Raw genomic sequence first — 24,123 nt, forward strand, 5'->3', positions numbered from 1 at the left:
ATTTTCATCCATTTAAAATGCTTTGTTCATGAATAAATTTAACTCTCAAACGAAAGGTAAAAGGATGCAAATCGAAAAAACATTACATATATGATATTCATTGTTGTTTACAAAAAATTTTTATACAATGCAAATTTTGACTCCTTGATTTTTTCAGCAAAAATGAATTATTTTAGTCTTCTAAACATTTTTTCTTGTATATTATTGCTAAACTAGCTTCCTATGAAATTAATTAACTAACAGGAATAAATTGGTAACTTCTTATGAAATTGTGTTATCACTCGATGACATAATGTGCGCAAATGCCTTTGGTTTTCTTTGCATTCACGATGCTGATCAATATTATAATAATAGTGTCTAACAATATTCCTGTGCTACTCGGGTACTCATTTTATCGAGCTTTTACTGTATGTAATTTATTATGGTCTGACATACTGCAAAAATATTATTTTATAATATTTCCCGTTAGCATGTTTTCTACCAACAAAGTTAGTTACTGATTTTGAAACTTGGTGAAAATAAATTCCAGGTTTCTTGTGCCGAAGGCTGCAAGCTGTATAGTTTGTCTATTGTAAGAACTCTCACCTCCAAAAAGTCTGAGGCCGTCTGCGGCTATGGAAACAATAATAGTGCATTTTAGGGAGGGTAGCTTCTCTTCACTCTAAGGCTAACACGAAGAAAAATATTCCCTTTCTTTTGCCCACCCGAGTTAAAACCTGTCCTAAACAACGACCCCTACGTGACTACCCCTACGTGAAGTAGTTATACTTCGTTACCATGGTCACCGCCACAGGGCCAGACGAATGGCATGGGGATTTCTCACTTTAGACAAACTATACTATCTCTTCCTGTTTATCTTTAATTGATTTTTTTTTGTCCGATCTTTACTGTCAATGTAGAATTTTGTGACTATTTAAAAGATAACATTTTAACTGTTTGTTCTAGGTCTGTTTCACTTGCAAACAAGTTAGGTTTTCCTTCTTTGGTCCATGGAAAATAAAGTGTAAATTGTGTGAAAGGACAGTATGTGATAAATACAGCAGTAAAGTAAGCTTTTATTTTATTATCCTTACCTTTAACAGTTTTTTTTTCTCACAAGGAAACTCTTTCCACTTTTTAGGAATTATTTTGGTAGGTTTTTATGAAGCTCTTTGTTGTTGAATTGAAAGTCAACGATACATTTCACTATTAAAGTAGAATTTTATGAAGCTCTTTGTTGTTGAACTGAAAATTATTTAAGGATGTTTTTTAAAGCTCTTACACCAGGGAAAATAAAAAAGAAGGGGCAGTTTAGGAGCTTTCGCACAAAGCAAAGAAATCTAAAAAATTCTTACAAAATTCCACCTAGATAAGAAATACTAAAATCAATAAATAATTCTCAATTTTTGAAAATTGACAAATTTTAACCCCAAGCGCACCTGTGCTTAGCTTTACATGGTTAACCATCCATAATCTATTCTTTTGTATGGTACTTTTATGTATACTAAGAAGCCCATGCCATAGTCATTGCAAGAGACTAATTTTTGAGAATTCAGAATACTTTATCAGAAGAAAAAAAATTCACACATGTGGAAAAGATTTTTTGAAATGTGCTAAATATTTGTAAAAAGCTTAATTCCCTTGTTTTTAATTTTGATGATTATTTGAAATTCTCTGAAATTTTGAGGGGGGACTTTTAGAGATTTCTATTTACTGAGGTGGACATATACCCTCTTTCGACCCACCAGCTAACAATGCGCATAGCTAATCCTATGTTTTCTACTTTTACGAACCCCTAGAGCAAAATCACCTCATGATTTTTAAGAGTTACAGAAAGAACCCTACACTGTGAAAAGGAAGGAAGAAATAAGAATATAAAGAAAAGAAAAATTTACATTTTTTGCCCAAATCAATCTAGTACTGCGGTTCTGAATTATTTTTTCGACCAGGAAACTAAAAATGGAAACTCTTAAGTTTGCTTGAAGCTGTGTATATTCTATCCAAATGGAAAACTGTTGATAATTTTGAAAATATTTAATAAGAGCAATGAATCATCGTTTTTATCAATAATTGTCCTGGAATTAAAAAGACAGTTAATGTCACAGGTCTAAAGTGGCATCTGAATTGGTTTTTGGTTTATACATATGCAGAAAATAAAGTAGCTTTTGATTAATAAACTTGATTATGGTATCAAAAACTATAAAATAAGCTGGTTTTGGTTTTCAAAAGGGAGCTTTTATAAACGCTGAAAATGATTGTCAGATAAACAAAATTTTTTATTTTTCATTTCAATTATTTTATTTGAAATAATAATTTCAATGAGAAATATTGATAGAATATTTTATCTTAGATTCTATATTCTTTTAATAATTTATTCGATATATTGTTTTAAAAATTATTTTTCAAATTTTGGCAATTTGCCTTCCTTGGCATTTTACTTCAATAATTTTATATAAAAAAATAATAATAATTAATTTCTAAATTGTTGTTTGAATATAAGAAAAATTACCGATTTCAAAAATCATTACTGTTTTAAAAAATGTACTTACATCTGAAACCACTTGATCTTACCAATGATCCTGCAGTGGGCTGATCGTAAAGACCCTGTAGAACACCAAAGTCAAGCATTGCTGGCTATGGTCAGTAAATGACCACTTTGATCAGCCCATGTAGAGACTGAGGGTGCACGGTATCGGTCCTCGATAAATTGTTCTACTGTAAAGTGCTTGACTATCTGCACAGGTCATCGGGCTACCAAAGCAAATGAGCCATCCTCTCTGCAGAGAATAAAAATTGCGATGACATTTCTTCGAATCATCCTCAAGGATGTTTCTCAGACTGTCGCCAATAGCCCATTGTGCAGCTTTAGAGTGACCTAAATAAAGTAACTCCGTACCTTAGTGATCCTATCACTGAACAGTAAGGTTTGAAAAACACCTTGTGAGAAACTCTGGTCTATTTATTAGCCATGCACAAATATTTGTGTACTTGGAACATGATGAGCTCACATAATAATGTCCATTTTTGTTTGAATAACAAGGGTCGTTATATGAATTGCATAAATGAAGCTTCTCATGTGTAATGTTATTCCATTTTCCAGATGCGTATCCCAACTGAACATTCTGCCAGGATACCAGTTTACATGCTGAGTCCAACCCCAAGTCCACCCCCTGAGGAGGAAGCTAGTCATAGTTTTTGGAAGTTTTCTGAGATGTTTGGAAAGTAAGATGAAATTCCTATTTTACTGACCCTTTCAAAATAAGTTGTAGTGTATATCTATCACTACAAAAATACAATTCCATTTCCCTAGTATGTAAGACATGTTAACTCAATTCTACGAAGGAGTACCTTTTTATAGATGAAGGTTGACATTGTCTCCTCACCCCACAAAGTGTCTTCTTGACTTTATTTGGCTGTCTTAAGAGGACGCCATACCAGGGGGGGAAACCTTTCATTGCAAATTCTTTTTCACCTCCATAACTGATTTGAAATTGAAACTAAAGAAAAAGGGAGTTCAGATAAACCTAGAGCAAGGCATGAAGTTTCAAATAATGAAAAGAAATGTTTTAAGTATCAAAATGAAAATAAATTATACGATGATAAGTTAGGATTACGTAAAGGAAAAGTTCTCTTTCAATAATTTGTTTGCATTTTGATATTTTGATTTTTTTTTCAGCAACTGAAACTTCATTGCTTACTCTAGGTTTGTCTGAACTCACTTTTTCTTTTTTTTTGAAAAATTTATCATGAAGGTGAAAGAGAATTAGCGACAAAAAGTTTCACCCGTGGTGTGGCGTCCTCTTGAGAGCACACTGTATCATGAGAGAAAATTTTTATGGGAAATTCTATTTCATCTCTGTTTATATTTTACAGAAAAGTGATTTCATTTAAGCCTAGAGTAAATATTTTTAAAGTAACTAAATGTGTTATTTCACTATGCAATAAGTTACACACATTTTTTCAACATTTGATACTTCATTGTTTTCTCTAAATCAGGTATGGGCAAACTGCGGCCCGCCAGAAGGTTTTATCCGGCACGCAGATAGAATTTTAACTTGCCGATCCATAGCGAATATAAACAATATACACCCATTTTCTTGTCTAATTTGTTTAAAGCTATTTTTGTTCTTTCTTTTCTAACAACAAAGTACTGACGATCTTTTTACTTTCTCTATTTTTGTTCTTCAAAACATAAATTGATGGAAATAGCTAGCACAGTCAGCTTCAATTGGTAAAATGTTAAAAGCAAAAGTTCTAAATAGAATAGCAGAAAATTGGTGCCATCTGAAGCAGTTGTTTCTAAATATGCCACAGTTTGAGTTTTACAAATCATTACCAAAAGCTAGCTTCTCAAATTTAATATCTCAGGCCCAGAAAATCAGTGCTATGTTTGCTTCATCTTATCTATGTGCACAAGTGTTTTCAACTATGAACCTTAGAAAAAATCATTTCAGAAGCAGACAAACGTTTAGCATCGCTCCTTAAAATAAGAACATCTCGCTTGGAACTTCAATATAAGGAACTTTTAAAAATGAAATCCTAATTTCATTCATCTCATTAAATATTTAAATAAAAACTTGTATATCATTTTTTTTATTTTATTTTAGAAGTTTTTACTTAGCTCACCAAACTTTTTTTTCGTTGCATTTTTGCCTTGGATCAGAAAGGTTTGTCCATCAATGCTCTAGGTATATAGTTGAACTCACTTTAATCTATACTTTCAAGTAATTATGAAGAGAATTCGCCGTGAAGGGTTTCTCCCAGAAGTATAGCATACTCATAAAATTATAATTATTTTTGTAGCATTTTATAAGATTGGAAATGCAAGGTTCTTGCCCCATTTAAAATCAAACAAAATGCAACTCATTTTCATACAAAATAATGTTTATATTTAAATAATGTGTTATTCTTTACAATATTGGTAATAATATATCAGTTCAGATTTTCTTTCACATTTTTCTCTTTTTATTTTACACTTCCATTTATTCATTACAGTCTTAATCTATGTAATGTAAAAATTGTTAGTTTGTATAACTTAGGAAATATAAAATACCTTTTATATGTTTTCATTTACGTATACAGTGAAACCTCGGTTAAGAGGACTTTCTTGGGACCGAAAAAATTGTCCGTTTATGAGAGTTGTCCATCTACAGGAAGGATACCCTAATAACGAAGTTTATCACCATAAATTGTTTTTAGAATATTTTCAAAGAAATAATTAAATAATCTACAAGAATATATATTTAAACTTTCAAAAATATTTTGCGATAAAAAAGAATACATTAAAAAGCTTGATATAAGTACATAATTCTAGATGTAGCTACAGATAAATGAATATGATTTTCCTATTAGCTCAAATATTCAAGTCAGACATATGATACCGAATAGGAGCTTTTAGTTTTCAGTCAGTTTCAGTTATTAGATTTACATCCCCTTACACCTAAGTATTACTTGATAGGGAACATGGTTAATACTTCATATAGAAAAAAAAAGTACAGCATACCTGTAAGTCATGAGGACCTATGGAGTTGATTATTCACTATTGATCATTAGGGCTGCAGGTTTGTCGCGGCGCGAATTTCCGCGAAATTGTCATCTTTTTTCCTAAAATCCGATAATTTCTCAATATGTCTTGACTTGCGTGAAAATTGCTTAAAATTCGAGTTTTTTTTTTATTTATTATTTTTATAAAACAGAATTTTTTTATTTTCCTGAACCTTAAATTGAATGTGTAAAATTGATTAGATATTTAGGGGAGTGAATCAATAGCAAAATGACATGAAAATAGTTCAGAGATAAGAGATAATCGCAATCTTGTCAACTAAGGTGGTCTTTCTACACTTAGGGAGGGTAATTACCTTCCTGAAGTCAGTAAGAGTACAAAAGAAATTGGAATCACAAAGGAAGGAAAATGTTATAAATCAAATCTTTGACAGAAAAATTGTTATACATGCTATTGCACTGGGCAACGAAATTTCTACTGCCTTTCTACATATTCAGTTAATTTTTCCTAGGCGGCTTCTTGTGATCTCTTAAATATGGATCAGTTTCTTAGATGAGAGGGACTAGTAGTTAGTAGGGACTTGTAACTAGAAGTTTGAATGTAGAATGTTTGAGTTTTACAGCATTTACTTCTTACAAAGCAACGGCCAAGGAATTGCGCTTTGGTGAAGGAAAATTGATCGAGTTTTGGAAATCAAAGGCCGAACGCTCCAAAATTGGCAATTGGATGTTTGTCGGTGCCTAAAAACAGCGTTGATGCAGAAATATCATTTTCTAAGTATAAAAATGCATTAAGTGATGAAAGACGAAGCATTAATGAGAATAATCTGACAATGTACAATACTTTGTACCAAAATTCTGTTCATTTAAATAAAAATATTAATATTGCTTGAAATTCAAAGAAATACTTTTATTGTGTATTTATGAGCTTTTTTTTTATTATTTGCGCAATTTCTGTCTTTTGCATCATTTATATAATAAATTTTTTTATGTTTAGAATTTGTGTAATTTTCAAAATTTCCTGCGATTTTTCCGCGAATTTTTTCCCGCGACAAACTTGCAGCCCTAGTTATGATGAAGGTGACTACATTATGATGAATTATTTTATAAAAATTAGGCAATTAAGATTTTAGATAAGTATTTTATTTTAAAATTGTCATTGAACAGCCGACCCGATTTTTTGGTTTACGACTACTAACGCTCCACGCAGTAGCCTTGTAATTTTTAACCTAATCTGGAAGACAAGGGAACTCCTGTATCAAGTAGTGTGAGAAATTTGCCTTCGTGGAGGAATTTTTGATGGAACTAACCCACATTTGGGTTACATGGTGAGCAAAATCTCCCAAGGTTAGCCTGATGGCAAGAGGACTCTAACCTCTGATCCGTCTACCATTGAGGATATTTTATGTCAGTATTGTGGTCAGTGCAAGGCGAATGCGGAATTTGTATCGACCAGCTGGGATTCAAACCCGGTTCAGCTAATGAGACTGCGAACGCTCCATCACCTGAGCCATCTCGGCTCTTAGGTTAATATTGTAGTGGATTTATGTCTTTCGCTTACGCTTACTTTATTATTACAGAAAAGTCTTTCATTCTATAAGTTAGCAAAAGGTTTATTTTTTTTTAGAAAACTTGCATTTATAATTGAATTTGAATCTAATTATACAATTACCATTGACTTACAGAAAATCAACTGTCAGAAAGTCCAGATAAGTCTCAAATGCCGATTAAGAAGGAGATATCTGAATCTTCATTTCCAATACAATATGATGAAGATAAGGAAGAACTGGGCAGAAAAGCTCCTGTCAAACGAGAAATTTCTGATTCAGGATCTGAAGGTCCAAATGAAGAAAATATTGCACAGGTTCGTAAATCTACCATTTTATTTTGTATTTATCCACTGACAATATGTATAAAACTTCATTTGCTTAAAAAAAATATGCTGCTGGTAATAAAAATCTAAGTGTTTTGAGTGCTTAAAAACAGGTGCTCATTCTCAAGACTCCATGATGTGAGTGAGGAATATATTCATGCCTCATTCACATCTGGTGAGTCTTGAGAATGGGCGCATATTTTCAAGCTTCAAAACATGTTGACTCTGAATATTTTTTGTTTTTTTTTGTTTTTGCAAATGAAATTTTATATCATCAATATGTCAAATGGAAATCTTGCCATTTTAAAGTTTAAGATATTTTTTGCATAATCATCTATAATTTACGCAGTTAAATCATCTTGATAATCCATCCTGCTTTATCCATATTTTAAATATCTCCAATACGTGATTTAAAATCATCGCTTGGTTTTTAAAATCTTTGTAATTGTATTCATTCATAATAAAAATAGCATTGGTATTTATTCCTCATTTTGATTTATAATTAATAGTATTGGTATTCATTCATCATTTTGATTTATAATTCAAATAGTATTGGTATTCATTCATCGCTCTCCTTGATCAAATTGCCCCCATAGATAGCACCCAGGGGTGGTGGTCGGTAAAACTACATTTTCTTTGTAGTTAACTTCAGTAGCTAACTCTGTAGTTCTACTTTATTACAATTGTTGTTAACTATAACTACTTTTTTTTGAAAAATGTAGCATGTAGCAACTACAAACTACTTTAGAAATGCGTTCACTACTCTGCTACTTTTAGAAGACAAACTTAACTGGAGAACTTATTTTTCGACGATAGTCAAAATGGTGTTGAATAAAAAATTGGCTAGGTTAAATATATGCGTTCACTACTCTGCTACTTTTAGAAGATAAACTTAACTGGAGAACTTATTTTCACCGATTGTCAAAATGGTGTTGAATAAAAAATTGGCTAGGTTAAATATAAGGAGATATTAAGAAGTTTTAATTCATGCTTACATGAAATAGTTTTTTTTAATTTTAAAGCACTTTTTATGTATTTGTTCTTTTAACTTTCAAAATCTATGCTTTTCTGGTCAGTGATTTAGGAAATGCTAAGAAATAATCAAATATTTATGATTTAAGTGATCAATGCTTTTTTATATCTTCAAAGAAATAAAGTGCAAACTTGCTGGGGAAAAAAAACAAAAAACATTGTCAAAGTACGAAAAACAAAAAAGCTGACCACGCCGAATAACTTTTGATCTAATGATCGGATCTTCACGTTCAGGACTTAATCTTAATGATTTGAGGGGGTGACCGAAAATAGGCTGATTAATTAATGCAGACGATATTTTAATTTATGAAATCAGATACAAAAGCGTACTTTATAGTTCTTGTGAAATCGAATTCTAAGAAAGTCAGATATTTAAGGTTCGATTTCTGAGGAACGATTCGACCGATTTTGCCTAGTATCAGTTCCTGGCCAAATTATTTGACGCACTGAAGATTCTATATAAATTATCAACTGACTTACACGACTGAAACCAGTTTGCACTTGTTTACGTTCGTGTATTAATTGGTTAACATTGTAATGCAATACTTTAAAAATAATTACAAATAGGAAGTATATAAAAATCTCTAGAAGAGCACTCATTACATGTATGTTTAAATATAAAAGTATCGCATATACACTCGTGCAAAACATGCAGTTATTAAAACACTAGTTATTAAAAAACTACAGTGTGTCGAATGATTTGGTCGAATTAATAATAATGTACTAATATAGTACCTGATATAATAAATATTTATATAATCTATCGTCAAATTTACATTATATATCGTTTCATTTAAACGTAAACAAGTGCAAACCGCGTAAAAGCTGTATAGTATCACCTAATAATTAAGATTTTACATAGAAACTTATAGTGCGTCTAATAATTTGGCCTTAGATCTTATTAATGCTCAGCCACAGAGGCATTCTCATTGCGTACGTTTACCCGAAATATAGTAAAGGATAGTTTAGATGAATGCAGTAAACCATTTTTATTCCGTGAACATTTAACGAAAACATTTTACAATATTTTTATTCATAGCTTTCTTTTATTTACGTCGCACTAGAGCTGCACAATGAGCTATTGGCGACGGTCTGGGAAACATCCCCGAGGATGATCCGAAGACATGCCATCACAATTTTGATCCTCTACAGAGGGGATGGCACTTCCATTTTGGTAGCCCGACGACCTGTGCGCGAAGTCGCGCACTTTATGGTAAAACAGTTTAACGAGGACCGATGATCAAAGTGGTCACCCTCCCGCTTACTGACCGCAGCCAGTGATGCTTAACTTCGGTGTTCTACTGGGAACTGTGTCTTAATGATCGGGATCATTAATTAAATAAAAATGACCTATCAGTATTGATTATTGACTCATTTGGTTGGAGGAAAAATTAGCTGCTAAGCTATTAGTCTACCTACCACAGGCTACTAACTGAAAATTTAAATTTTCAAGTCTATTTTGAAGTCAACAATCATTGTCAGATTAACTTTGGATAACTCAGTCTTTACCTTCAACTAAATTTACTAATAATGGTTTTGATACATCAGATAAATAAATGGTCTAAAAAATATCTAAAATCAAATTTCTACGCAGTTATTGGTTAAAATTCTTCTCACCTACAGCCTTTGGAAGTTGTAATAGTTTTCTCTCCTAAACTAACCGTTGCAATTTTTTCAGAAAAATTTTATTTATAGGATTTTTAACTACCAGAAACTTTTCCTAAGTGTATTTTTATTATTGTATGTAAATCGAGAAATACAGTTTCTTTTTCATTTCAGGCTCATAATCAAGCTTCATCTTCCACGAATCTTAAGAAAACAAAAAATTAGAAGAGTTTTAAATTTTGTAATAAAATGTTTTGTTTCAACATTTGTAATTAAAATATTTATTTATCACTTTTACTTTGATGATGATTCCTATTAAATATTTATTTTGTTTATTGTGAATTTCTGGTTTTCATTGTATATTCTTTAAAAGTTACCAAAGTTTTAACTACCAAAAACTTTACCTAACTGTATTTTTATTATTATATATAAATCGTTAAATACAGTTTCTTTTTCATTTCAGACTTGTAATCAAGCTTCATCTTCCATGAATCTTAAGAAAACAAAAAATAAGAAGAGTTAATTTTGAAATGAAATGTTTTGTTTCAACATTTGTAATTAAAATATTTATCACTTTTCCTTTAATGATGATTCCTATTAAATATTTATTTTGTTTATTGTGAATTTCTGGTTTTCATTGTATATTCTTTAAAAGTTACCATCCCTTTGTCGATGTTGCCGTTCTTTCCAAGTAATAGCTAGGAGACGGAACCCTTGTGAAATCCTAGAAACAAGGAATGATTGATGTCTTGTTTGTATAAAAAGAACAATTCCTTTTTATTATTCAATAATATTAGATACCTTTTTATAGATTTTTTGTTTCTTGAGCTTATGACTGTGCACTTGCTTTGTATTTCAGTTAACAGTTACTTGTTGTCAAGGAAAAAAATAAATTTTATTATTTTTTTTAATAATATATATGCACATTAGTGTTCAATAGATTGGTGATAATAAATGAGGAACTGTTGTTTATATTTTAATTCGGTATGTATGAACATTTATATCATGATTTTGTAGATTGAATATAAAGATTTCTGAAGAACACTTTATATTTTAAATGTCAAAAAAGCAGACGTCAAAGTATATTATGGTTGTATCCTTTTAATATCTAAATTTTATTTATTATTATAAGCACTAATTTTTAAATATTTTTTTAATAACTATTATATTCTGAAGTGGTTGTTTTTTTTTTAAGTAATTTAAATACCAAGCAATATGAAGTATTATAAAAAAAATACAGTTAATGAAATAAAATAATTTTTAATAGTATTTGTAAACAGTAGAGTTCATTAAAAAAAATATGTCCATTTCTTTTTTAAAAAAAAGGGGTGGGGAATATTTAAAGAAAAAAAATGAAATAATAGGTCTCAAACGTGAATCAATATTCGATCGTCTAGTCTAGGGGTGCACAACCTTTTTGAGTGAAGGGCCACTTGCACAGCAGGTTGGCTAACGAAGGGACGCACATGTATTTAGACATGTTAATGACAAATGTTATAATGTTTATTTAAACATTAGCGTTCCATTTTTTTCATCAATAAACTTAGTAATATTAATAACTTAATAGTGTTCCATTATTCAAAATAAAAAGAATGCATTCAAAATAAAAAAAAAAACTTATACTTTTTTTTTTCTTTTAGAAAAAAAAAACTTGCTGTTTTTATTATATGAACAATAGATTTATCAAAATAAATAAACATTGAAGAAAATAAATATTTTTTCAGATTAAATGCGGGTTGTGCACCCCTAGTCTAGTCATTAAGTGTGTTTTAATACAAGTGAAGTTTATGTCTGCATTAAAGAGATATTTCACTTAAATTAATGAGCATGGTTGAAAACCTTGGAGAGGTTAAAAATTTGCAAATACTGCTGCTCCTGGAGTAAAATATGTTTGCTTTAAGTTTTAATTCATTCACTTGTGAAATAGTAAAACTTTTTATCTTTCGTGAATTTATGGTGCAACAATTAAGCCTTCTAACTGAGACATTCATTTATATTTCTTGATTCCTGATATGAAAATACTGATAATTATTTTACAAAGTTTAAAATTTTCGAACAAAAAACAATTAAGCTACATTTTACTTTTATTTTTTAATTAAAATATGATTATAAAAAAATTAGTAATGTAAATTTTTTTTTTATTTAACTGAAATTTTTTTATTTTGTAAGAAATATTTTGAGTTATTTTCTTAAAATTTAATTATGAAATTTAAGCAAAATTTCATTACAATTCTCGTGAAAACAAATAATGTGTATTACCATCAAAGTTCATATTTTAAATGGCATGATCTTCTTTTTCAGTGGTAAATATCTCTTTTCAATTTATCCTTACTAATCTTTTTTTTTCCAACAGGAATTATAATGTAATCTTGTTCATATTATTAAGATTAAATTTAATAAAAACTTAAAATATTGGTTACAAAATAAAAGAAATTCAGTAAAAGACATTAAAAAAATTAAATTTCTAAGTTACAAATAAGTTTTCTCAAGTAATTCAAAAATAAAAAAAACAGCCAATTGTTTTTTGTTTTTAATATAGGAATTTTGTAAAAAAAATTACATTAAAAAATAATAAATATATATTGAATAAAACAAACAAAATAGTTATCCACCTTTTTAGATCAGAAATCTAGAAATATAAGTAAAATTTAGCAGGCGATCATTGTGTCGTGACTTTAAAAGAGTAAAAAAGTTTTATTATTTCATAAGTAAATGAATTAAACTTTATATGGCAGCTAATTTTTACCCTATTCGAGGTTTTCAACCATTATCTTTACTTTAAGCTTAATTTCGTTTAAATGCACATTTTACAGCTGTGTAATGGACAAAAACACTCCGTAATCTAATGACCGGTTTTTCGTGTCATACGATTTATGGTTCAAGGGGGTCACTTCCTAGGATGAACTGAACTACTGGGACCTGCAATGTATTTGGAAACCTTAACGCGCTGGGATCCTTTTGGCTGATTTTAGTTATCAAGAGGGAGAAGAGATATACATAGATTCTGTTGGAAATTTGATCGATAATCGTATCAAATCAGCCGAATCTATGCTCGTTGTTTATCTTTGGCTAATTCACGGGATGAGATCCAAAAAGCTCGATGTCAGGCGTTTATCGGCAGTGGTAACAAGCCACCCTCATGAAAATATGTTTTCCCTACGGGAGACCAGGGCTCGAAGAACCGCCCGTCCTCGGCGGTCAAAAATTCCCTGCGGACAACAAATATATCGAGTCCGCGCGGACGGCCATTTTCCCGTTAATATTCGTGATACATTTTCAATTTTTGTTATCTTACAAGAGTCCTGCGCCTCACTTCTAAAATGACCCTCTAATCTAGAAATACAGCAACATACTGCGCTTGGTAGAATTGATGTTTTCTCTGTCTGGGAGTACTGCAGTGGTTGAAAGAGGCTTTTCAGCAATGAGCTTACAAAAAAACACATTACGTACTGGTCTTAAACAAGAAGCGTTAAACGCAATTATGAACATCCACCTAAATGGAAAACCCCTTTCAGAGATCTGTGCAGAAACCTCTGTAAATTATTGGCTTGATTGTGGAACTGGCAAAGGTCATATTTGTTTCATTTAAAAAACGAAGTACAGTGTAACCTGCCAAGTTGACCACCCTTGTAAGTTGGGCACCTGCATAAATTGACCTCAATTATCAAGAACGGAATTTTTCCTATATAATATAAAGAAGCAAAACCTTTATAACTTGACCACCTGTCTATCTTGTATGTTGACCACTGAAATAAGTCAATTTTGTCTAGTATTATGAAATTCTATTCTAAAAACCTCATAAGTTGACCAGAAAAAAAATTCAGAAAATTTTCTGTCATTTTAGCAATGTATGTTAATATTTCACTTGTTTGGTGAAATAGTGTAAAAAGCTAATCTAAACCCTTTTGTGAGTTGACCATCAGAGGAAACTGTAAGGAGTCAGCTTTTTACAATTTCTTTCATCCGTTCATTGAAAACAGGTGTGTTAGTTGAAAAGTTGCTCTTCCTGTTGCAATAGTGAGCATTTGAATAAATGAATACTCTGAATCTTTGATCTTTAAGTGTAGTAAATAAATTTTAAAGTGTCCAAATAATTTTATTTTGTGAAAGATTTCAAATTACATATTTTCGTGTTCTGATATTTTAAGAAATTATATTTATTAAACACTTCACATGCATAACTAACCAAATAATTTTTTAAAAAAAAATTAGTTAAATATTAGAATTATATGTATCAAATTGAAGTTCATTCAGGGTTAAACACATTTCTTAACATATTCATTTGCATATTTTCTGAATAAAATTTTAAAGTCAAGTAAAAAAAAAATTTAATATATAGCAACATGATATAGGAAAAGAAAAAGTAAACAATGACCCACCCCCTCAATAATTTGCCCACTTGCCTAAGTTGACCGCTAAAACAATGCACCACAAGAGGTCAACTTAAACAAGTTTTACTGTACCCTCGGATAAATTGACATTCCAGATAACTTGACCTTTGTCATTTAAATTATTTCATAAGAGAAAGAAATTATTTCATATAAGAATTACTAGGTTTTACTATTAGTAACCCAGTATCTGTCATCCTAGTAACTACTAATTCATTGTGAAATTTATATTAATGGTTGTAATAAATAAGAGAAAATTATATTTTTATTTAATTATAAGCTACGGGTTAGTTTCGAAGGAGGACGGGTACATTGTTGAACAAGCCGTCCTGTGGGACAGCTAAAATTTCTGACTTTCTTCGAGCCCTGCATTAAACTCTAATTTCAGGACGAATTCAAAATTTATAGGGAGTTACGGGGTGTGATGTGTGCGTGCCTCCTGATACGACTTTTGTCTCTCTTTCAGCCATTATTCGCTCTTTAAGAAAGAAAAATAATTCTTTTTACGTATAGAGCACTTTATTCACGTTAAATATTGAAAAAGAAATTAAAAATATAACATAAAATAAATAAATAAGTAAAAATTATCCAAAATTTTACCGTTTATTAGCTATTATTCGCTATTTCCCAACAAAAAAATTATATTTTTATATACAAAACACTTTATTTACGTTAAAATATCGAAAAATATAAGAAAATTTGAAAGTCGACCCTCGCAGGATTTCGAACCCAGGGTATCCGGGACTACAAATCTTCCTTGCCACGCAGCTTTACCAACTGCGCCACACTTCACATGCCAGGCCCGCGGATATTTAGCTTAAAACACCTCCTCCCGGTTAGTCAACAAAACGTATTTTGGCCTATTGCGTTCCCTCTAATAGGTCTATAAACAATTTCTTTAGTACAATTGTCCGCTACATTAAACTCTAATTTCGAGCCGAATTTAAAATTTATAGGTTAATATTATAGGGAGTTACGGGGTGTGATGTGTGCGTGACTCCTGATACGACTTTTGTCTCTTTTTCAGCCATTATTCGCTCTTTAACAAAGAAAAATAATTCTTTTTACGTATAGAACAGTTTATTCACGTGAAAATATTGAAAATGAAGTTAAAAATATGACATAAAATAAAATAAATAAATAAGTAAAAATTATCCGAAATTTTTCCGTTTATTAGCTATTATTCACCATTTCTCTACAAAAAAAAAGATATTTTTACATACAGAACACTTTATTTACGTTAAAATATCAAAAAATATATTAAAACAAAATATAAAAAAAATTTGAAAGTCGACCCTCGCAGGGTTTCGAACCCAGGGTATCCGGAACTACAACACTACCTTGCCACGCAGCTTTACCAACTGCGCCACACTTCACATGCCAGGCCCGCGAATATTTAGCTTAAAACACCACCGCCCGGTTAGTAAACAAAACTTATTTTGGCAGATTGTGGGCCCACTAATTGGTATATAAAAAAATCCTTCGGTACAATTGCTGGATACATTAAATTCTAATTTTGGGCGGAGTTTGAAATTTATAGGTTAATATTATAGGGAGTTACGGGGTGTGATGTGTGTGTGACTCCTGATACGACTTTTGTCTCTTTTTCAGCCATTATTCGCTCTTTAACAAAAAAAATTAATTCTTTTTACGTATAGAACAGTTTATTCACGTGTAAATATTGAAAATGAAGTTAAAAATATGACATAAAATAAAATAAATAAATAAGTAAAAAATATCCGAAATTTTTCCGTTTATTAGCTATTATTAAGCTATTATTCACCATTTCTCAACAAAAAAAAGATATTTTTACATACAGAACACTTTATTTACGTTAAAATAACGAAAAAAAATTTTTAACAAAATAAAAAAAAACTAAAACAACTTCAAAGACGATCCTCGCAGGGTTTCGAACCCAGGGCATCCGGGACAACAAATCTATCTTGCCACACAGCTTTACCAACTGCGCCACGCTTCACATGCCGGGCTCGCGGATATTTAGCTTAAAACACTGTGTGGCAAGTTAGATTTGTTTTCCCGGGGGCTATGGGTTCGAAACGCTGCGACTGTCGACATTCAAATTTTTTTCGTTCTTTTTCTATATATTATTTATTTTATATATTTCTTGATATTTTAATGTGAATCAAGTGTTCTGTATATAAAAAAAAACAATTTTTTCTTTGGGAAATAGAGAATAATAGCTATAAAACGGATAAATTTCGGATAAATTTTATTTATTTTAATTTATATTATTTTTTTAACTTCTTTTCAATATTTTAAAGCGAATAAAGTCTTCTATATGTGAAAAGAAATATTTTTCGCTGTTAAAGAGCGAATAAAGGCTGAAAACGGGACAGAAGTCATATCAGGAGGCACGCACACATCACACCCCGTAACTGCCTATAATATTAGCCTATAAATTTCAAACTCCGCCCAAAATTAGAGTTTAATGTATCTAACAATTGTACCGAAGAATTTTTTTATATGCCAATTAGTGGGCCCACAATCTGCCAAAAAACGTTTTGTTTACTAACCGGGAGAAGGTGTTTCAAGTTAAATATTCGCGGGCCAGGCATATGAATCATAGCGCTGTTGGTAAAGCTGTGTGGCAAGTTAGATTTGTTGTCCCGGGGGCCATGGTTTTTAAACCCTGCGAGGTCGACTTTCAAATTTTTTCTTTTTTTAATATATTTTTTGATATTTTAATGTGAATCAAGTGTTCCGTATATAAAAAAAATCTATTTTTTCTTTGGGAAATAGCGAATAATAGCTAATAATCGGATAAATTTTGGATAAATTTTATTTATTTATTTATTTTAGTTTATATCATTTTTTTTAAACTTCTTTTCAATATTTTAAAGCGAATAAAGTCTTCTGTATGTGAATAAATGCTGAAAACGGGACAGAAATCATATCAGGAGGCACGCACACATCACACCCCTTAACTCACAATAATATTAACTTATAAATTTCAAACTCCGCCCAAAATTAGAATTTAAAGTATCCAATAATTGTACCGAAGGATTTTTTTATATACCAATTAGTGGGCCCACAATCTGCCAAAATAAGTTTTGTTTACTAACCGGGAGGTGGTGTTTTAAGCTAAATATTCGCGGTCAGGCATGTGAATCATGGCGCAGTTGGTAAAGCTGTGTGGCAAGTTAAATTTGTAGCCCACGATACCATGGGTTCGAAACCCTGCGACGGTCAGCATTCAAATTTTTTCTTTTTTTAATATTATTTTTTTAATATATATTTTTATTTTTAAACGTGAATCAAGTGTTCTGTATATAAAAAAAAAATCTATTTTTTCTTTGGGAAATAGCGAATAATAACTAATAGCGAACTTTTTTTAACTTCTTTCCAATATTTTAAAGCGAATAAAGTCTTCTATATGTGAATAAAGGCTGAAAACGGGACAGAAGTCATATCAGGAGTCACGCACACATCACACCCCGTAACTCCCTATAATATTAACCTATAAATTTCAAACTCCGCCCAAAATTAGAATTTAATGTATCCAATAATTGTACCGAAGGATTTTTTTATATACAAATTAGTGGGCCCACAATCTGCCAAAATAAGTTTTGTTTTCTAACCAGGCGGTGGTGTTTTAAGCTAAATATTCGCGGTCAGGCATGTGAATCATGGCGCAGTTGGTAAAGCTGCGTGGCAAGTTAAATTTGTAGTCCACGATACCATGGGTTCGAAACCCTGCGACGGTCAACTTTCAAATTTTTTCTTTTTTTTAATATATATTTTTATTTTTAAACGTGAATCAAGTGTTCTGTATATAAAAAAAATCTATTTTTTCTTTGGGAAATAGCGAATAATAACTAATAGCGAACTTTTTTTAACTTCTTTCCAATACTTCAAAGCGAATAAAGTCTTCTATATGTGAATAAAGGCTGAAAACGTGACAGAAGTCATATCAGGAGTCACGCACACATCACACCCCGTAACTCCCTATAATATTAACCTATAAATTTCAAACTCCGCCCAAACTTAGAATTTAATGTATCCAGCAATTGTACCGAAGGATTTTTTTATATACCAATTAGTGGGCCCACAATCTGCCAAAATAAGTTTTGTTTACTAACCGGGCGGTGGTGTTTTAAGCTAAATATTCGCGGTCAGGCATGTGAATCATGGCGCAGTTGGTAAAGCCGTGTGGCAAGTTAAAGTTGTAGTCCACGATACCATGGGTTCGAAACCCTGCGACGGTCAACATTCAAATTTTTCTTTTTTTTAATATTATTTTTTTAATATATATTTTTAATTTTAAACGTGAATCAAGTGTTCTGTATATAAAAAAAATCTATTTTTTCTTTGGGAAATAGCGAATAATAACTAATAGCGAACTTTTTTTAACTTCTTTCCAATATTTTAAAGCGAATAAAGTCTTCTATATGTGAATAAAGGCTGAAAACGGGACAGAAGTCATATCAGGAGTCACGCACACATCACACCCCGTAACTCCCTATAATATTAACCTATAAATTTCAAACTCCGCCCAAAATTAGAATTTAATGTATCCAATAATTGTACCGAAGGATTTTTTTATATACAAATTAGTGGGCCCACAATCTGCCAAAATAAGTTTTGTTTACTAACCGGGAGGTGGTGTTTTAAGCTAAATATTCGCGGTCAGGCATGTGAATCATGGCGCAGTTGGTAAAGCTGTGTGGCAAGTTAAATTTGTAGTCCACGATACCATGGGTTCGAAACCCTGCGACGGTCAACATTCAAATTTTTTCTTTTTTTTAATATTATTTTTTTAATATATATTTTTATTTTTAAACGTGAATCAAGTGTTCTGTATATAAAAAAAAATCTATTTTTTCTTTGGGAAATAGCGAATAATAACTAATAGCGAACTTTTTTTAACTTCTTTCCAATATTCTAAAGCGGATAAAGTCTTCTATATGTGAATAAAGGCTAAAAACGGGACAGAAGTCATATCAGGAGTCACGCACACATCACGCCCCGTAGCTCCCTATAATATTAACCTATAAATTTCAAACTCCGCCCAAACTCAGAATTTAATGTATCCAGCAATTGTACCGAAGGATTTTTTTATATACCAATTAGTGGGCCCACAATCTGCCAAAATAAGTTTTGTTTACTAACCGGGCGGTGGTGTTTTAAGCTAAATATTCGCGGTCAGGCATGTGAATCATGGCGCAGTTGGTAAAGCTGTGTGCCAAGTTAAATTTGTAGTCCACGATACCATGGGTTCGAAACCCTGCGACGGTTAACATTCAAGTTTTTCTTTTTTTTAATATTATTTTTTTAATATATATTTTTAATTTTAAACGTGAATCAAGTGTTCTGTATATAAAAAAAATCTATTTTTTCTTTGGGAAATAGCGAATAATAACTAATAGCGAACTTTTTTTAACTTCTTTCCAATATTTTAAAGCGAATAAAGTCTTCTATATGTGAATAAAGGCTGAAAACGGGACAGAAGTCATATCAGGAGTCACGCACACATCACACCCCGTAACTCTCTATAATATTAACCTATAAATTTCAAACTCCGCCCAAAATTAGAATTTAATGTATCCAATAATTGTACCGAAGGATTTTTTTATATACAAATTAGTGGGCCCACAATCTGCCAAAATAAGTTTTGTTTTCTAACCAGGCGGTGGTGTTTTAAGCTAAATATTCGCGGTCAGGCATGTGAATCATGGCGCAGTTGGTAAAGCTGCGTGGCAAGTTAAATTTGTAGTCCACGATACCATGGGTTCGAAACCCTGCGACGGTCAACTTTCAAATTTTTTCTTTTTTTTAATATATATTTTTATTTTTAAACGTGAATCAAGTGTTCTGTATATAAAAAAAAATCTATTTTTTCTTTGGGAAATAGCGAATAATAACTAATAGCGAACTTTTTTAAACTTCTTTCCAATATTTCAAAGCGAATAAAGTCTTCTATATGTGAATAAAGGCTGAAAACGTGACAGAAGTCATATCAGGAGTCACGCACACATCACACCCCGTAACTCCCAATAATATTAACCTATAAATTTCAAACTCCGCCCAAACTTAGAATTTAATGTATCCAGCAATTGTACCGAAGGATTTTTTTATATACCAATTAGTGGGCCCACAATCTGCCAAAATAAGTTTTGTTTACTAACCGGGCGGTGGTGTTTTAAGCTAAATATTCGCGGTCAGGCATGTGAATCATGGCGCAGTTGGTAAAGCCGTGTGGCAAGTTAAAGTTGTAGTCCACGATACCATGGGTTCGAAACCCTGCGACGGTCAACATTCAAATTTTTCTTTTTTTTAATATTATTTTTTTAATATATATTTTTAATTTTAAACGTGAATCAAGTGTTCTGTATATAAAAAAAATCTATTTTTTCTATGGGAAATAGCGAATAATAACTAATAGCGAACTTTTTTTAACTTCTTTCCAATATTTTAAAGCGAATAAAGTCTTCTATATGTGAATAAAGGCTGAAAACGGGACAGAAGTCATATCAGGAGTCACGCACACATCACACCCCGTAACTCCCTATAATATTAACCTATAAATTTCAAACTCCGCCCAAAATTAGAATTTAATGTATCCAATAATTGTACCGAAGGATTTTTTTATATACAAATTAGTGGGCCCACAATCTGCCAAAATAAGTTTTGTTTACTAACCGGGAGGTGGTGTTTTAAGCTAAATATTCGCGGTCAGGCATGTGAATCATGGCGCAGTTGGTAAAGCTGTGTGGCAAGTTAAATTTGTAGTCCACGATACCATGGGTTCGAAACCCTGAGACGGTCAACATTCAAATTTTTTCTTTTTTTTAATGTTATTTTTTTAATATATATTTTTATTTTTAAACGTGAATCAAGTGTTCTGTATATAAAAAAAAATCTATTTTTTCTTTGGAAAATAGCGAATAATAACTAATAGCGAACTTTTTTTAACTTCTTTCCAATATTCTAAAGCGGATAAAGTCTTCTATATGTGAATAAAGGCTAAAAACGGGACAGAAGTCATATCAGGAGTCACGCACACATCACGCCCCGTAGCTCCCTATAATATTAACCTATAAATTTCAAACTCCGCCCAAACTCAGAATTTAATGTATCCAGCAATTGTACCGAAGGATTTTTTTATATACCAATTAGTGGGCCTACAATCTGCCAAAATAAGATTTGTTTACTAACCGGGCGGTGGTGTTTTAAGCTAAATATTCGCGGTCAGGCATGTGAATCATGGTACAGTTGGTAAAGCTGTGGGGCAAGTTAAACTTGTAGTCCACGATACCATGGGTTCGAAACCCTGCGACGGTCAATATTCCAATTTTTTCTTTTTTTTAATATTATTTTTTTAATATATATTTTTATTTTTAATCGTGAATCAAGTGTTCTGTATATAAAAAAAATCTATTTTTTCTTTGGGAAATAGCGAATAATAACTAATAGCGAACTTTTTTTAACTTCTTTCCAATATTTTAAAGCGAATAAAGTCTTCTATATGTGAATAAAGGCTAAAAACGGAACAGAAGTCATATCAGGAGTCACGCACACATCACACCCCGTAACTCCCTATAATATTAACCTATAAATTTCAATTTCCGCCCAAACACAGAATTTAATGTATCCAGCAATTGTACCGAAGGATCTTTTTATATACCAATTAGTGGGACCACAATCTGCCAAAATAAGCTTTGTTTTCTAACCAGGCGGTGGTGTTTTAAGCTAAATATTCGCGGTCAGGCATGTGAATCATGGCGCAGTTGGTAAAGCTGCGTGGCAAGTTAAATTTGTAGTCCACGATACCAGGGGTTCGAAACCCTGCGACGGTTAACTTTCAAATTTTTTCTTTTTTTTAATATTATTTTTTAATATATATTTTTATTTTTAAACGTGAATCAAGTGTTCTGTATATAAAAAAAAATCTATTTTATCTTTGGGAAATAGCGAATAATAACTAATAGCGAACTTTTTTTTAACTTCTTTCCAATATTTTAAAGCCAATAAAGTCTTCTATATGTGAATGAAGGCTGAAAACGGGACAGAAGTCATATCAGGAGTCACGCACACATCACTCCCCGTAACTCCCTATAATATTAACCTATAAATTTCAAACTCCGCCCAAACTTAGAAATTAATGTATCCAGCAATTGTACCGAAGGATTTTTTTATATACCAATTAGTGGGCCTACAATCTGCCAAAATAAGATTTGTTTACTAACCGGGCGGTGGTGTTTCAAGCTAAATATTCGCGGTCAGGCATGTGAATCATGGTACAGTTGGTAAAGCTGTGGGGCAAGTTAAACTTGTAGTCCACGATACCATGGGTTCGAAACCCTGCGACGGTCAACATTCCAATTTTTTCTTTTTTTTAATATTATTTTTTTAATATATATTTTTATTTTTAATCGTGAATCAAGTGTTCTGTATATAAAAAAAATCTATTTTTTCTTTGGGAAATAGCGAATAATAACTAATAGCGAACTTTTTTTAACTTCTTTCCAATATTTTAAAGCGAATAAAGTCTTCTATATGTGAATAAAGGCTAAAAACGGAACAGAAGTCATATCAGGAGTCACGCACACATCACACCCCGTAACTCCCTATAATATTAACCTATAAATTTCAATTTCCGCCCAAACACAGAATTTAATGTATCCAGCAATTGTACCGAAGGATCTTTTTATATACCAATTAGTGGGACTACAATCTGCCAAAATAAGCTTTGTTTTCTAACCAGGCGGTGGTGTTTTAAGCTAAATATTCGCGGTCAGGCATGTGAATCATGGCGCAGTTGGTAAAGCTGCGTGGCAAGTTAAATTTGTAGTCCACGATACCAGGGGTTCGAAACCCTGCGACGGTTAACTTTCAAATTTTTTCTTTTTTTTTAATATTATTTTTTTAATATATATTTTTATTTTTAAACGTGAATCAAGTGTTCTGTATATAAAAAAAATTCTATTTTTTCTTTGGGAAATAGCGAATAATAACTAATAGCGAACTTTTTTTAACTTCTTTCCAATATTTTAAAGCGAATAAAGTCTTCTATATGTGAATAAAGGCTGAAAACGGGACAGAAGTCATATCAGGAGTCACGCACACATCACACCCCGTAACTCCCTATAATATTAACCTATAAATTTCAAACTCCGCCCAAACTTAGAATTTAATGTATCCAGCAATTGTACCGAAGGATTTTTTTATATACCAATTAGTGGGCCCACAATCTGCCAAAATAAGTTTTGTTTACTAACCGGGCGGTGGTGTTTTAAGCTAAATATTCGCGGTCAGGCATGTGAATCATGGCGCAGTTGGTAAAGCCGTGTGGCAAGTTAAATTTGTAGTCCACGATACCATGGGTTCGAAACCCTGCGACGGTTAACATTCAAATTTTTTCTTTTTTTAATACTATTTTTTTAATATATATTTTTATTTTTAAACGTGAATCAAGTGTTCTGTATATAAAAAAAATCTATTTTTTCTTTGGGAAATAGCGAATAATAACTAATAGTGAACTTTTTTTAACTTCTTTCCTATATTTTAAAGCGAATAAAGTCTTCTATATGTGAATAAAGGCTGAAAACGGGACAGAAGTCATATCAGGAGTCACGCACACATCACACCCCGTAACTCCCTATAATATTAACCTATAAATTTCAAACTCCGCCCAAACTTAGAATTTAATGTATCCAGCAATTGTACCGAAGGATTTTTTTATATACCAATCAGTGGGCCCACAATCTGCCAAAATAAGTTTTG

General features: G+C 31.5%; 1 protein-coding gene across 7 annotated transcripts in view; it reads left to right on the plus strand.

Moving 5' to 3' along the window:
- Positions 1-10,615, plus strand: part of LOC147802024 (protein spire-like) — a 43,820-nt gene extending 33,205 nt beyond the window's left edge. For 5 of the 7 annotated variants that reach the window (XM_087155219.1, XM_087155222.1, XM_087155218.1 and 2 more), the window contains 4 exons: positions 946-1,047; positions 3,080-3,201; positions 7,167-7,345; positions 10,455-10,615. In XM_087155219.1, coding sequence (XP_087011345.1) covers positions 946-1,047; positions 3,080-3,201; positions 7,167-7,194 — 252 coding nt within the window. In that variant the 3' untranslated portion in view covers positions 7,195-7,345; positions 10,455-10,615. Of the gene's footprint in view, positions 1-945; positions 1,048-3,079; positions 3,202-7,166; positions 7,346-10,165; positions 10,334-10,454 lie in introns of those variants that run through there. The other 2 variants (XM_087155223.1, XM_087155220.1) reach the window with 2 other exon arrangements.
- The last annotated feature ends 13,508 nt before the right edge of the window (positions 10,616-24,123 follow it).

Source organism: Parasteatoda tepidariorum, chromosome 11 (genome assembly GCF_982258835.1).
Source record: "Parasteatoda tepidariorum strain Cologne lab strain chromosome 11, Ptep-v5.0, whole genome shotgun sequence".
NCBI classification, from domain to species: Eukaryota; Metazoa; Arthropoda; class Arachnida; order Araneae; family Theridiidae; genus Parasteatoda; species Parasteatoda tepidariorum.